Below are 13,740 nucleotides of genomic sequence, written 5' to 3'. Positions count from 1 at the left end.
TATTATGCTTTCATTCAATTAGTATTTCAGTAGCCAAAATATGTAAATAAATATTCATTTAAAGTAACCTAAGCAGAAACACAATGAGCTGAGATAAATTGTCTGTGTGCTTCTGACTTTTTGCAGCTCACATGTGACATCTATTTTACTTTTAAAATGCCTTCTTTAAAAAGGCAGGCTCTTGTCATACAAAGTTATAGCAAAATCATTCCCTAAAAAGAATACATAATTCTAACTTGTGCATATTTAAATATCTGTTAAGATTTCTAGTTATAATGAAATCTGTGAAGGTGACTGTTTCAACTTTGCTTTAACTTTTTTTTCAGGAAAGTCAAGAACAGATGTATTTTTAAAGTAGCCTCTTATTTAAATTCTGTTCTTTGATTAATAAATTCTAAATAAATATGCAATGCATATTTATTTGCAAAAAATGCAAATAAAAAATACAAGAGTCATTGCTCTCAAAGTACTAACTTTTTTTTTTTTAAACCCTTACCTTCTGTGTTGGAGTCAATACTGTGTATTGGCTCCAAGGCAGAAGGGTGGTAAGGGCAGGCAATGGGGGTCAAGTGACTTGCCTAGGGTCACACAGCTGGGAAGTGTCCGAGTCCAGATTTGAACCTAGGACCTCCCATCTCTAGGCCTAGCTCTCAATTCACTGAGCTACCCAGCTGCCCACTCAAAGTGCTAACATTTTAAAGAAATATAAAAAAATTCAGCTCCTCAAGTAAGTCCTATTTACTTAAAATAATATTACCTTAAAATATAAAAGTCCCATTTACTTAAAATTACCTTAAAATATAGGAAAAAAGTTGCATGATATATCTATATTAAATACTATTGTTCAAAGAATTGATTTGATTAATATCATATAGAAAATATAACTTAGAACTGAATTAAATAGTATGACCACAAGATTAAATAGCATGTCTAATTATTTCATAAGACCATCAAATATAATGAACACTTTAAAAATGTCATAAACATTTGCTTTGTGCTATTATGCTGAAGTAATGGTATATAAAACAAATCTTACCTAACTGCATCCGTATCAAACTGTAGATTAGGTTTGTCGATCAACCCCAAGGAATATAGCTGATAAGCTAAAGCACACTTTCCTACCATGAACTGGGCTGTATTAGTGCGATCTAAGCAATCCACACAATTGGTTCGAAGAACTCCAGTCTAAGAAATGAATAACATAAGATTCTTCTGTCATTATAATGTAATCATAATTATTTCAATTATACATTTCATAATAGTCGTTCTCTTTTCTTTTTTTGAGAGTAATAAGAGGTATTAACATACTGAGTTTCAGAGCTGGAAGAGACCTTAGCACTCAAATATCCCAGCTTGTACCCCTCAGAGTAATTCATTGTCTGACAAGTGATTATGTAGCCTTTATTTAAAGAATTCCAAAGAAGAAAAACCCAACACTATCCAAGACTGCCCCCCCCCCCATATCTCTTTGGAACAGCTCTATTTACTAGGAAGTTTTTCCAGACATTAAGCCTACATTTGCTTCTTTGCACCTACTACCATCTTCCCCATCTGATGCCAAAGAACAAATCAAATTTTTCAAAATGCAGTATTTAAAGACCTATCATGCACCCTCTGCCCCACCATCTTTATGCTAATTATGCTTCAACTGAACCACAAAGAGTATGAATTCAAGGATCTTCACCATTCTTGTTGCTCTTCTCTAGACATTCTCCAACTTATTCATGTTTATCCTAAAATTTGGTGTCCAGACCTGAGCACAATATTTTGTATACTATGGCTATATGGTACCATCTCAGTGCCTAGCTATCAGTCTTTTGGCATTAGACAAAGTTGTGATAAGGCTTTTCTAAGAGAGCCTAAGGTTCTGTCTCTGATAAGGCACTTATCTCTCAGTGTACTTCATTAATCCCAGAGGGTGATTTGAGAGCCCTAGGTGTAACAGGATCTCTCTGCATAGAGGACTGTAGAAATGTATAGAGAAATGAGATCCTCTAATAAAATATAATTTCCAGGAAGGCAGGGATTGTATATTATCTTGGTTTGGCATCTCATCCAATCCCAAGCTTAGAGCAAATTTCTAATAAATATTTGTGGAATTAAATCTCAATTCTTTTTAGTTATTAGTTAAATGACTGCTATTTCCAGGACAAAGATTCCATAAGTGTAATATAGGATTATTAAACTAATAATCCTATATTACATAAATAGTAAATACAATCCATTAAATATTCAGCATTTGGCATTAGAAATATCTAAGAAGAAATTTTTAAGAAGCTAGGACATTAAAAAACAGGTATATGTTAAATTATGCCCCAAGCAAGAATTATACTTCTCCATATTTGTTTTCAGATTTCTACATTAAATTAATAGATACATTTTCTATTAATCATTACTCTTTTCTATACCTGCAAGCGACCAGTGGGAACTACACATCCTCCTAGTTCATTCCACCTGTTTAAAAAAAAGACTCATTTTTAATTTCAGAAGGTAAATTTCATATTGACTTTTGTTCATTTTAAATTGCCATAATATAAAAACAAGAGAGCCATAAAGAACATCAAGAACTGAATTGATATAGAGTCCTCTTTGCAAGCAGATAAATATATAAATCAAACAAAATAGATGGTTGCCATTTCTGTGCTAGTCTTGTCCAGGAAAGAAACTTCCATAACCTACCTTGGTAATTCTAACATTTTTTCTCTCCCACTATTGCAATTCTTCTTCGATTTCAACCAATATACCTATTGCCTATTATTTCATCTCACAAGCATAAAGAATAAGTATTAAAAATCATCTTCATAAAATATTTCATAAACTAAAAGATATAACATCATTTTCTTCAGTCTTTTCTTCTCAAAATAAACCTCAATCATTCCTTCAACTTTCTTCCTTGGACCAATTTTCCATCATTTTAATTTCTTTAGTTCATTTGTCTCTAGAGCTGCTCCAATTTCTCCACATCCTTTTGAAAATATGGCGCCCCCAAAATAGATATGATGCTAATTCTAGTAGGATCAATGCTCATTCTTTTTCAGTTGTGCTTGAAATACATCCATGTAAAATGGTAACTTTTTATTATTGTTTACTTAAGACAGAGACCCACAATTTTAGGGCTGGAAGGGACATTAAAAGTCTGAAGGATTGAATCCCAGAGAGTTCAAGTGATTTGCTCAAAGAATGTAGGTAGAAAGGGATAGAGCCAAGAATTGAAGACCCAGGACTTTTGACTCAAAAGCTAACGCTCTTCTCTACTATACCTCAGTGCCTCTTCAAATTTATTTAAATATATGAGAAAATAAACATGTGTATAGTATCTCATGTTAGTTACTTACATTAAAGGAGAATCTAGTGGAATTATACAACTACATAAAAAATTGCACTGCCTAAATTATGTATTTCATCTTGGCCATCAAGTCTCCTTTCCAAGGATACAGATAAGGACCAGAATTGTGACTTCACCAGTATAAGAAACTTCATAATTTTTCTGTACTACTTCAAGTATATCTAAGTAAAATGCTGACTTTTTGTATTGTTGACTTAGCTCACAGACCAGTAATTTAGGAGTAAAAGAGACATTAAAGGTCTCCTAAATCAGCCTCCTCAGCTATACCAATGCAGGTTGGAACCTTCTCTGCAACTGATAGTCTTAAGAATTGCCTAGAATGATGAGAAATTGAGTGACTTATGCTGGGCATTTGGAGAGGGAAGGAAAGGGTGGGACCTGAAAATATCTTCCTGGCCTCAAGGCTGGCGCTTGATCCATATCACACTACCTCTCCATAGACCACTGACAAATAATTTGCTATCCTCTGAAAATACTGATAATGCTAGCACATTTACATATAAATCAGTAACGGGGTATGATATAATTCTGTCAATACCCTTAGTACAACTGATTTATGTATGATATAGGATGTTTCTGCTCATGCCAGAGGACAAAAAGTTGCACTATTGGAGTGGGAGGGGATTGGAGAAAAAAATGTACACACAGTAGATGCAAAGGGCTAAAAATATTCTTTTATTTGATTTTTACTTCTGTTGCTGGGGCTTCTCCCTATCCCCAAATCTGAATTTCAAACATGTGAAACTGAAAAAACTTGCAATAATGATAGCATTGACCCAGTTCCTCAGGAGCCAATTATTCAAAGTCACCTAATAAAGATCTCTCTTTATTAAATATCAAACAAGAATACAATGACAAAGGTACAGCTAGTGCCTTTGCCACCTTGAAGCCCACCTTGCTTGAGAGGTGGAGGAAAAGGGAGAGGGACAATCTCTGAGATGATGCAAGAGGCTGTAAGAAGGAAGTAATTAAAGAAACCTTTGTTGCTTTTCTAATACTTTGTTTCTACCACCCAGTTGTGACCCTAATCACATCTCTCCCATGATAATATAAAATCTACAAGTTTGGAGGGTAAAAGGACTACATCAAACCATGTTTTTAAAAGGGGCTATCAGTTATAGGTAACTGATTTACTTTTTGCCCAAAGCAAAAAGACCCATTGCATAAGTCAGCACTATGGTATTCATTCAATACATAGATTATTCCAGAACTTGCAGCTAGAGTTTGGGCCACTTAATCAGATCAGTTAATATAGTCACAAAGCATTAGTTATTCCTTTTATAAGTAACAGGTATTTCTACCTTTGTGACCTTAAAAAATTCCTTGCTACCTTTTACATTTAAAAAAAATACATACTTACTTTTCATCAGGTCGCAAAATGCTACAGTAGGAATCTGGACGGTTTACAAAGAAACCTGTCTTCTTTACCAAACTTTCTGCAAGCACATTCAGACGATCAAGAACATTACAAAGCTTGCTGGGAGGGGAAAATTCAAATTTAAAATCAGTTTTTTACCTTCAAGAAATGGGACAAATACATTTAGGTAGAAGAATATTCGTGTTTTTTATAGAGATTTAAGTGGGTTCTTAGTAATAAAATTATAATGATCCATTTCTAGACCTATAGGTGCTAATCAGCAACATTTAATGCAAAAACATATTCAAAGGGTCTATAACAGCATCACGAATCTGGGATCTTTAATTTCGTTATATATTGTCAATGCTACTCATTTTCCTATTTTATTGTCTCCTCCAAAAGTAATGTCGCATCCATCAAGGAAGAGTGTAGCACTTTCCCTATAAGGTTTTATGAGGGCAGAGGGGTGAAGGAGAGATACAAAAGAATTAACAGATATGATCATAGTCTATTTAGGAAATACAAAACTACAAGACATAAACTGTAACAATTTAGTAGTAATGAGTAGAAAATATTTTAAAGTACAAACTAAATCCATGGATGACTAGATTGAGTTACCCCGAAAAGGCACCATTAGATTAGTCAAGTTTTAAAAGATATGTCTGACACTTATGGGCAGAGAGAATATTCTCTAGTCACCTAGAATATCATAAGCAAAAGGAAAGGGATAGGTCATATCGAGTTGAATATGGGGCAAAAGGGCTTTACAGCAAGATTAACAAGTCTTAGTATTTCAGATTTATTAGACAAGCCAAGTGATGGAAGGTCTTAATATTAGAATGAGGAATTCAGATTCAACATAAACAGGAGGGAGCCACTGTTGATTCTTATACAAAGGAGTGACAGATTCAAAAGCAATGTTTAAGAAAGCAGATTTATTCAGCCAGAGCATAAAATGGTTTACAAAAAAGGAAGACTGATACCTTCAAGGGGTAGCAATATCCTCTTAACTAACAGAAGAAGAGCTAAAGTGTGGCAATCTCAAATAAAGTTTGGGTTTTGGATAGGTTAGGGCAATTTGGCTGTTACTTATGTTTACTCATCTACCAGCAATATGACTGATGTGAAAAAAAAATAAAACAATAGTATTTATTTGGCACAACACATAAATGTCTGTCTATTCACCTTTTGGTATATTTGGCCATGTCCCAAGGGATATAAACAATAGAATGTTCAGGAGGCAAAAACTGATTGAGGTAAGTAACAGCAGCAACAAGTTCTTCGCTCAGAATTCTTTCATGCTTTCTTTTTTCACGTTCCTTTATTAAAATAAAAAAAAAACAATACTCTTAACATTATAATTAGCTTATGTCAAAAGCAAAGATTTTAAAATATCTTTGAGCTCACATAATTTAAAAGTCAGAAGGCTAAGGCTACCTACTAAAATTTAGGACTGAATGACTTGAATGATAGGGAAATTAAATGGATTATATTATTTAGAAAACCCCAAAGAAATTAACATAATAAACTGAAATGACATAGGCTTAACTTGAATTCATAAACAAATACTGCTAATAAAGATGCCATCTCTTCCTTTGGGACAGTAATAGAGTACGTAGAAGCAGGAATTCCTCTGTTATTTAAAATGGTGTAAGATTAGAAAACAGAATGGGAAAAATCAGGTTTAGAAGAACATCTCATACCCTACACCAATATAAAGTCTAAATGGGTAAGTAGCTTAAATATAAAGAGTGAAATCATAAAAGAAATTAGGTGAATATAGAATAGTATACCTGTCAGATCTATAGGAAAGGAAGGAATTTAAGACCAAGCAAGAGATAGAGAACATTGCAAAATATAAAATGAATGATTTTGATTTTATTAAATTAAAAAGGTTAAAAAGGTTTTGTACAAACAAAACCAATGCAACCAAAATTAGAAGGGAAACAACAAATTCAGAAAAAAATTTTATGACAAAAACCTCGGACAAAGATCTCATTTCTCAAATTCATAAGGAGCTAAGTCAATTGTATAAAAATATCAAGCCATTCCCTAACTGATGAATGGTCAAGGGACATGAAAAGACAATTTTCAAATAAAAAAATCAAAACTATCAATAAGCACATAGAAAAACAGTTCAAAATCCTTCCTAATTAGAGAAATGCAAATCAAAACAACGCTGAGGTACCACCTCACACCTAGCATATTGGCTAATATGAAAGCAAAGGAAAATAGTAAGTGTTGGAGGGGATGCGGCAAAATTAGGACACTAATATATTGCTGGCAGAGTTGTGAATTGATTCAACCATCCTGGAAGGCAAAGTGGAATTATGCCCAAAGGGCTTTAAAAAATGTCTGCCCTTTGATCTAGTCATACCACTGGGGGTGTGGGGGGGAGGCAGGGTTATACCCCAAAGAGGTAATAAGGAAAAATGTTTGTACAAAAATACTTATAGTTCTACTTTGTATAGCAGCAAAAAATTGGAAAATGAAGGGGTGTCCCTCAATTGGGGAATGGCTGAACAAACTATGGAAACTGATGGTAATGGAATACTATTGAGCTATAAGGAGTGATGAACTGCTTGATTTCTATATGAACTGGAAAGACCTCCAGGAATTGATGCAGAGCGAAATGAGAAGAACCAGGAAAACATTGTACACAGAAACTGAAACCTTGCATCACAATCAAATATAACAGACTTTTCTAGTAGCAGCAATGCAATGATCCAGGACAATACTAGGGACTTATGAGAAGGAATACTATCCACATCCAGAGAAAGAACTTCAGAAGTAGAAAATGTGATATTAGAAATTTGGAAGTCCTTGAAATAATTTTGAGGTCTCTGATCTAAACTTCCTGTGGACATTTAGGACTCTTTCAAAACTACATTTCCCATGATTCCTCTTGCATAATGAGGTGGACAGGAAGTGTAATAATGTAGACAGAGGTATAAAGACTCAGGACTTGATTGGTACGCTCTCTTTCCTGCTGAAGCAGCTAGGTGGGCAGAGATATGGTGCAGCATTTGAACTAAATCTTAACAGACATGTGGCTTCATTTTTCTAAATGGCTTTCAATAAACCCTTTAAAACCATATTTTTAATTCTATCCCTCTATATTAATTTTATTTGTTACAAAACATTGTAGAAAAACATATGATTGATCACATGGTTCAATGGGGATATGATTGAGGATGTTAACTTTAAATGATCACTCTACTGCAAATATTAATAAGATGGAAATAGGTTTTGAACAATGATACATATATAACCCAGTGGAATTGCCTGTCAGCTCCACAAGGGGGGGAAGGAAGAAGGGTGGGAAAGATCATGAATCATGTAACCATGGGAAAATATTCTAAATAAATAAATTACATTTTTTAAGTGATGTAAGGGAATAATTAGGTAGCTCAGTGGATAGGCAGAACTGGAGATGGAAGGTTCTGGATTCAAATCTGGCCTCAGACACTTCCTGGCTGTGTGACCCAAATGTCTGGCCTTTATCACTCTTCTGTCTTGGAACCCGTATTAAGTATCAATTCCAAGATGGAAGGTAAGGGGCAGTGGTAGAGGGAGGGAGGAGAAAGAGAGACAGAGAGACAGTGAGAAAAAGAAACAAAGAAGGAAACAAAAAAAGAAAACAAAATAGGGATCATCTACCCTATGACTCTCTGCTCATAATCTTTATGCCTGTTCAGACCAAACCTTCCTTAATAGGCCACCACTACTTCTCTAGATATGTAGTCTCTTTTTATTAGAATATAAGCTCCTTGAGAGCAGAAACTATTTCAAATTTGAATTGTATCTTGAGTAACTAGCACAGTATCTGATATATAAGAGGTACTTAATAAATGCTTTTTAATTTATTCATTTTCTAGTAAGCTTCTTTTTCTTTTTTCTTTTTTTTCTTTTTTCCTTCTTTTCCTTTCTTCTTTTTCTCCTTTCTTCCTTCTTTTGTTCTGAGGACTCCCAGAGCCCATTTCTAATAGATTTGTCCTAAACAATCTAAAAGATGATTCAAATAAAAATCCCTCAATTCAGAAGACTGCTTCCAAGAACTGGGAAGGTAATCACTTAGCCCCATGATGCTGAAGGCAAGTCCTGTGTTTATAAAACTGCTTAATTTTCAAGGCTAATGAATTAAATTAGATAAGTATTATGTAAGGGAAAAATTTATCAACTTATCTAAGATGAAAAAGTTATCATCTAAAGGAGTTTCACAAGAGTTGTAGGGAAAGAATAGCACTAATAGCTATACTAAGTTTCCAAGCAGATGACTCTAAACTAAAAATTTACTTGGTTTATTTATATATCTAAGGCATAATATGCAAAAGAAGTCATGTGAAATAGCAGATAGAAAGCCAACCTTAAAGCCCCAAAGACCTGGTTTGATGTTCTGCTACTTATTGGCTGTGTGACACTAGGCAAGTCAGTTCTTTCAGACTACAATATGTCTGTAAGTCTGGTGCCTACCCCTATATATTTAAGGCACAATAAAATTATATATATATATATACACACACACACACATATATATATATATATATATACACATACACATATGTGTGTTTGTGTTGATTTTTTCCTATTACATCTTTTAAACCAATAAGAAAAAATTTTAAGTAATCAAAGAATGTGGCTTCATTCAATCCTGTCACTAGTATCTTCATGTCTCTCAGACTCAGCTCCCTCATCTACAAAATAAGGTTGAACTAGATGACCTTGAAAGCAGTACTTCTCAATTTTTTGGTTTTTAGGACCCCTTTAGAGTCTTAAAAATTGCTGAGGACCCCCAAAGAGTTTTTGTTTATGTGAGTTATATCAATTGATATTTATTATATTAAAAATTAAAATGGACGAATTCTATACTTTTTATTAATTTATTTGAAAATAATAATAAACCCATCACATTTTAACACATTTTTATAAAAATAACTCTATTCCAAAACAAAAAAATTAGTGAGAAAAGTCATGTTGTTCTACAAATTTTGCTAATTTCTTTAATGTCTGGATTAATAGGCGACAACTAGATTCTCCTATCTGATTCTATAGTCAATCTGTTGCAATATGTTGTTTTCATTGAAATATATAAAGAAAATCTAGCCTCACATCAGTAAGTAATTAGAAAAGGAAGGACTATTTCAATAGGTAAATAATGTCTTACTGTTCTTATGAAAATAATTTTAATGTCATAGAATCCCTGAAAGGGTCTTGGAGACTTCCAGGGGCCATTTTGAGAATTGCTGTTCTAAGGTATCATCTAGCTGTAAACCTAGGATCCACCATATTTTTAACATAATTTTGAGGGAATCTTGATATCTTTTTTTTTACTAGCACTTAAAATCCACATTTCAAAAAAGAAACAAAGAATATTATTCATAAATTCATTATTTTAAGTGGTAGTAGACTTTTTGTTACCATCATCATGTATATGCACACACACATTTTGACTCTTTAATCATAGGATGAAAAAATCTCTCTGAAGTGAACCAAATCTGTGATATTCTCTTACCCTCTGATTTTCAGGAACCAATGCCACTTTAAAAAACAAAACAAAGTAAAACACTGCCTACTTTGCCACTAAAGAGCAATTTAAACCCCAAGTACATAATCACCATGTTTCTAACTACTTCTGGGTTTTGAATAGCAAAGAAACAATGAACAAGTACAGTTTTTAAAATCTACTGACCTTTTTAAAACATTCAAATAAATTTACATGTGAGAATTTTGGAGAAACCACTCTAATAATTACATACATCAGACATTAATTTTTAACGTATTATGTACTAAGAGAATTAAATCTAACATCCTAAATGAGTCTAATGCCATAGATTTTTCAGTGACATGAGAACTCTGCAAAATATAAACAATGATTCACTTATCAAAGTCTTATATATTTAGATCTGTGTCCTAATGATATCTTTTGAAATCTGACTCTACAAATACAATTTTTTTTACCAGACAGTTAAAATTCTTAAACATTTTACTATATTTCTCAAAAAGATCAGATTGGCAAACATGGAATACTTTGTAGACTAGAATAATTTCCTGTAGTTTTCATTTTTTGCTTTTTTTTTCCTAGAGCATGGAGACTGAGACAGAAATTTAATCTATATGTGGACCCGACAAAGGGATTAATGGAAGTATCCTAGGTCAAGAAATCAGAAAAAAAAACCCTCTCCTCGTCTTTTTTTTTTTTTTAAATTCTTTAGCTTCTGCCCTGGTATTAATTTTAAGACAGAAGAGGAGCAAGGACCAGGCAACTGGGGTTAAGTGATTTGCCCAGGGTCACAGTTATGAAGTGACGTAAGGCTACATTTGAACCCAGGTCTTCCCAACTCCAGGTCTGGCACTCTATCCATTGTGTTACCTAGCTGCCTCCTTTTTCATCTTCTTGAATTACAAAAGGAAAGGAGTTGTCAGGAAGTCTAGGCAGGACACTAACAGGTCAGGGACTGAAGGTAAAGGAGAAAAGTTGCCTAGGCTGACAGGCCTTAACAAACTGGAACATTCCATTCTGGGGAATAGTAGAATAATATATCATCAATAATGAAGGAAAAATGACTAAATTTAATCGGCTAACATCATAAGATAACATAAGACCATACCTTACCTTCACTAGATTTAAGATGATAATAGGGGAGCCAAACCTCTGGAGCATCTGGTCAAAGTGAAGAGCAGCTATATGGGCAAATGGATCTGCTTGATCCACTGAGAAAAACAAAATAATGCAAACAAATCATTTGTAAAAATCAAGCAGGAATTATTTTTTATTATCTATTTCAAAAAATAGTTTTTAAAGAAATAGTATTCATTTTGACTTTTTTTAATGTGATTTCTAAATGTCTATAAGAAAACATTGATGCCAAATAGCATTCTGAAGCTAAACAACTTTCAGATTCCTTAAGTGGAAATTTAATGCATTTCTCATTAATATTTTTTCTCAGTAATACTTTAAAGGAAAATATAAAAATTCTCATATGGATATAAAAACAAGGACATGCAAATACTGGCAGAGTTCTGTTTGAATTGAGTACTGTAGAATGAGTCAGAAGACCAGGGTTCTGGTCTGAACTCTGCTATCAATTAACTGTGAGACCTCAGACAAGTTAATTCATTATCCTGAGATTCAGTTTCCTCCCCTGTAAAATGGAAGGGGGATGGACTAAATCAGAGACTGTTAATCTTGTGTGTGTGTGTGTGTGTGTGTGTGTGTGTGTGTGTGTGTGTGTGTGTGTGTGTTGTAGACCCCTTTGACAGTCTGGTGAAACCTACAGATCTCTTCTCAGGATAATGTTTTTAATTACATAATGTAAAATATTACAAAGAAATTATATTAAAATACAGCTATCAAAAATTTTTTTACGTTCATGGGCCCCATGTTAAGAACCTCAGACTTGATGATTCTTAAGGTCTCTCCTTTACAGCATCTCTTTTTACAAAAAAAAAAGTCCCAATAAATTTACTTATTTCCTAGCTATTAGAGCAACATATAGTTAACCACAGATTAACAATTCTAAAAAGTCAAGTTCAAATTGTCAATACTTAATGATTGTCAGACCACATTCCATAATCTATAAGTATCTCAAATGTTACTTCAAATGAATTTTTTCATATGAAAGAAGATAGGAAAAAAGAATGACATTCAAGATCAGAAGATCCAAATTCAAGGACCTGCTTCTGCACTAACCAACCTTGGCCTTAATAGATAAATTTTTACAATGTCCCAGAAATCTCTTCATTCTGAAATCCACAAATTGAATGTGCCCTCTTCCCTGCAACCTCCCTCTCTGATTAATCAGCCAATCCATTTAAGGAGGCCCAGGTCAATCATGCCTTTACTGGTCTCCAGATTGCCTGCCTGACTCTCACCAACTTTCTCTACAATGGCACACAAGGTACCTTCATCTTTCTTCCTATTCTCTTTCTTTTCAGCTCCCTTTTTTATGTTGGGCTCATTTATCAGAATGTAAGCTCACTGAGGGCAGGAATATCTTATTTTCTATTTCTATTTGTTTTCTTGGAGCTTAGCACCATGCTTGGCACAATATAAGTGCTTAATAAATAATTATTTGGCCTTGACTTGTTGACATTGGCCTGACAATGGCCATGTCACTTAGTCTCTCTATCCTTTAGCTTCTTCATCTGTAAAATGAGGATAATAAAATTTGCACTTAGCTTCTTCATCTGTAAAATGAGGATAATAAAATTTGCACTATCTACCTCACAGAGTGAATGAATAAATTACTTTGTAAAAGGTACAGAATATAAATGTATGTACATAAATTATCCTATATTACATAGCTCTATCTTAAGGACTGTGTGAGAATGGCTTAAAATCCCTATATTCATTCAGATAAAGAGATCCTATTATAATAAAAAATATTTTCTAATTTTGTATTTTAAATCAACATAACTTTATCATCGAAGTAGGGTTCATGCTTAAATCATTTTAGAATTGAAACAGTTTATGTTGTTCAATTATGTTTCAGTCATGTCCAACTTTTCATGACTCTGTGTGAGATTTTCTAGGCAAAAATACTGGAGTAGGTCACCATCTTCCTCTCCATTCATTTTACAGATGAGAAAACTGAGGCAAGAAAAGTTCTATGACTTGCCCATAGTTATATAGGTAGTAGGTGTCTGAGGCCAGATTTTAACTTGGGGAGATGAGTCTTCCTGACTCCCAGCACTCTATCCACTGTACCACCTAGTTGCTTTTTTAAAGTGAGACCTTCACTAATATCCCACATTATCTAAGAAACAAGTATTTAAAATTACTGCTTAGAAGTATTTTCCACATACGTGTAATTGGAGGCTTGGGCATCATAGTTGAAATATCTTGAGACCAATATAAGGGGACTGATCCTCTAACTTGCACATAGGAGGAATAACTTCCTGCTGTAAAGGACATTACAGAAGCATCACAGAGTATTTGTTCAGTCTCTACTTCATTAGCAACATCACCCTGGAAAGAAAAACACACATTGAAAATACAAAATGACAAGTGTGTGGCTAAGTTACAATACTTGCCAAC

At 33.7% G+C, this 13,740-nt stretch overlaps 1 protein-coding gene across 1 annotated transcript in view; it reads right to left on the bottom strand.

The window, feature by feature from the left end:
- FIG4 (FIG4 phosphoinositide 5-phosphatase) overlaps nt 1-13,740 on the bottom strand; it is a 169,184-nt gene that overhangs the window by 81,646 nt on the left and 73,798 nt on the right. The window contains exons 9-14 of the mRNA XM_044676692.1: nt 13,509-13,671; nt 11,317-11,414; nt 5,889-6,022; nt 4,707-4,823; nt 2,409-2,454; nt 1,037-1,185 (exon numbers count right to left, since the gene is read on the bottom strand). Coding sequence (XP_044532627.1) covers nt 1,037-1,185; nt 2,409-2,454; nt 4,707-4,823; nt 5,889-6,022; nt 11,317-11,414; nt 13,509-13,671 — 707 coding nt within the window. The remainder of the gene's footprint in view (nt 1-1,036; nt 1,186-2,408; nt 2,455-4,706; nt 4,824-5,888; nt 6,023-11,316; nt 11,415-13,508; nt 13,672-13,740) is intronic.

The sequence above is a fragment of the Gracilinanus agilis genome, chromosome 4 (assembly GCF_016433145.1).
Source record: "Gracilinanus agilis isolate LMUSP501 chromosome 4, AgileGrace, whole genome shotgun sequence".
In the NCBI taxonomy this organism is placed as follows: domain Eukaryota; kingdom Metazoa; phylum Chordata; class Mammalia; order Didelphimorphia; family Didelphidae; genus Gracilinanus; species Gracilinanus agilis.
The sequence above is the reverse complement of the archived record's forward strand: the minus strand, read 5'-3'. Positions and strand labels throughout refer to the sequence as shown.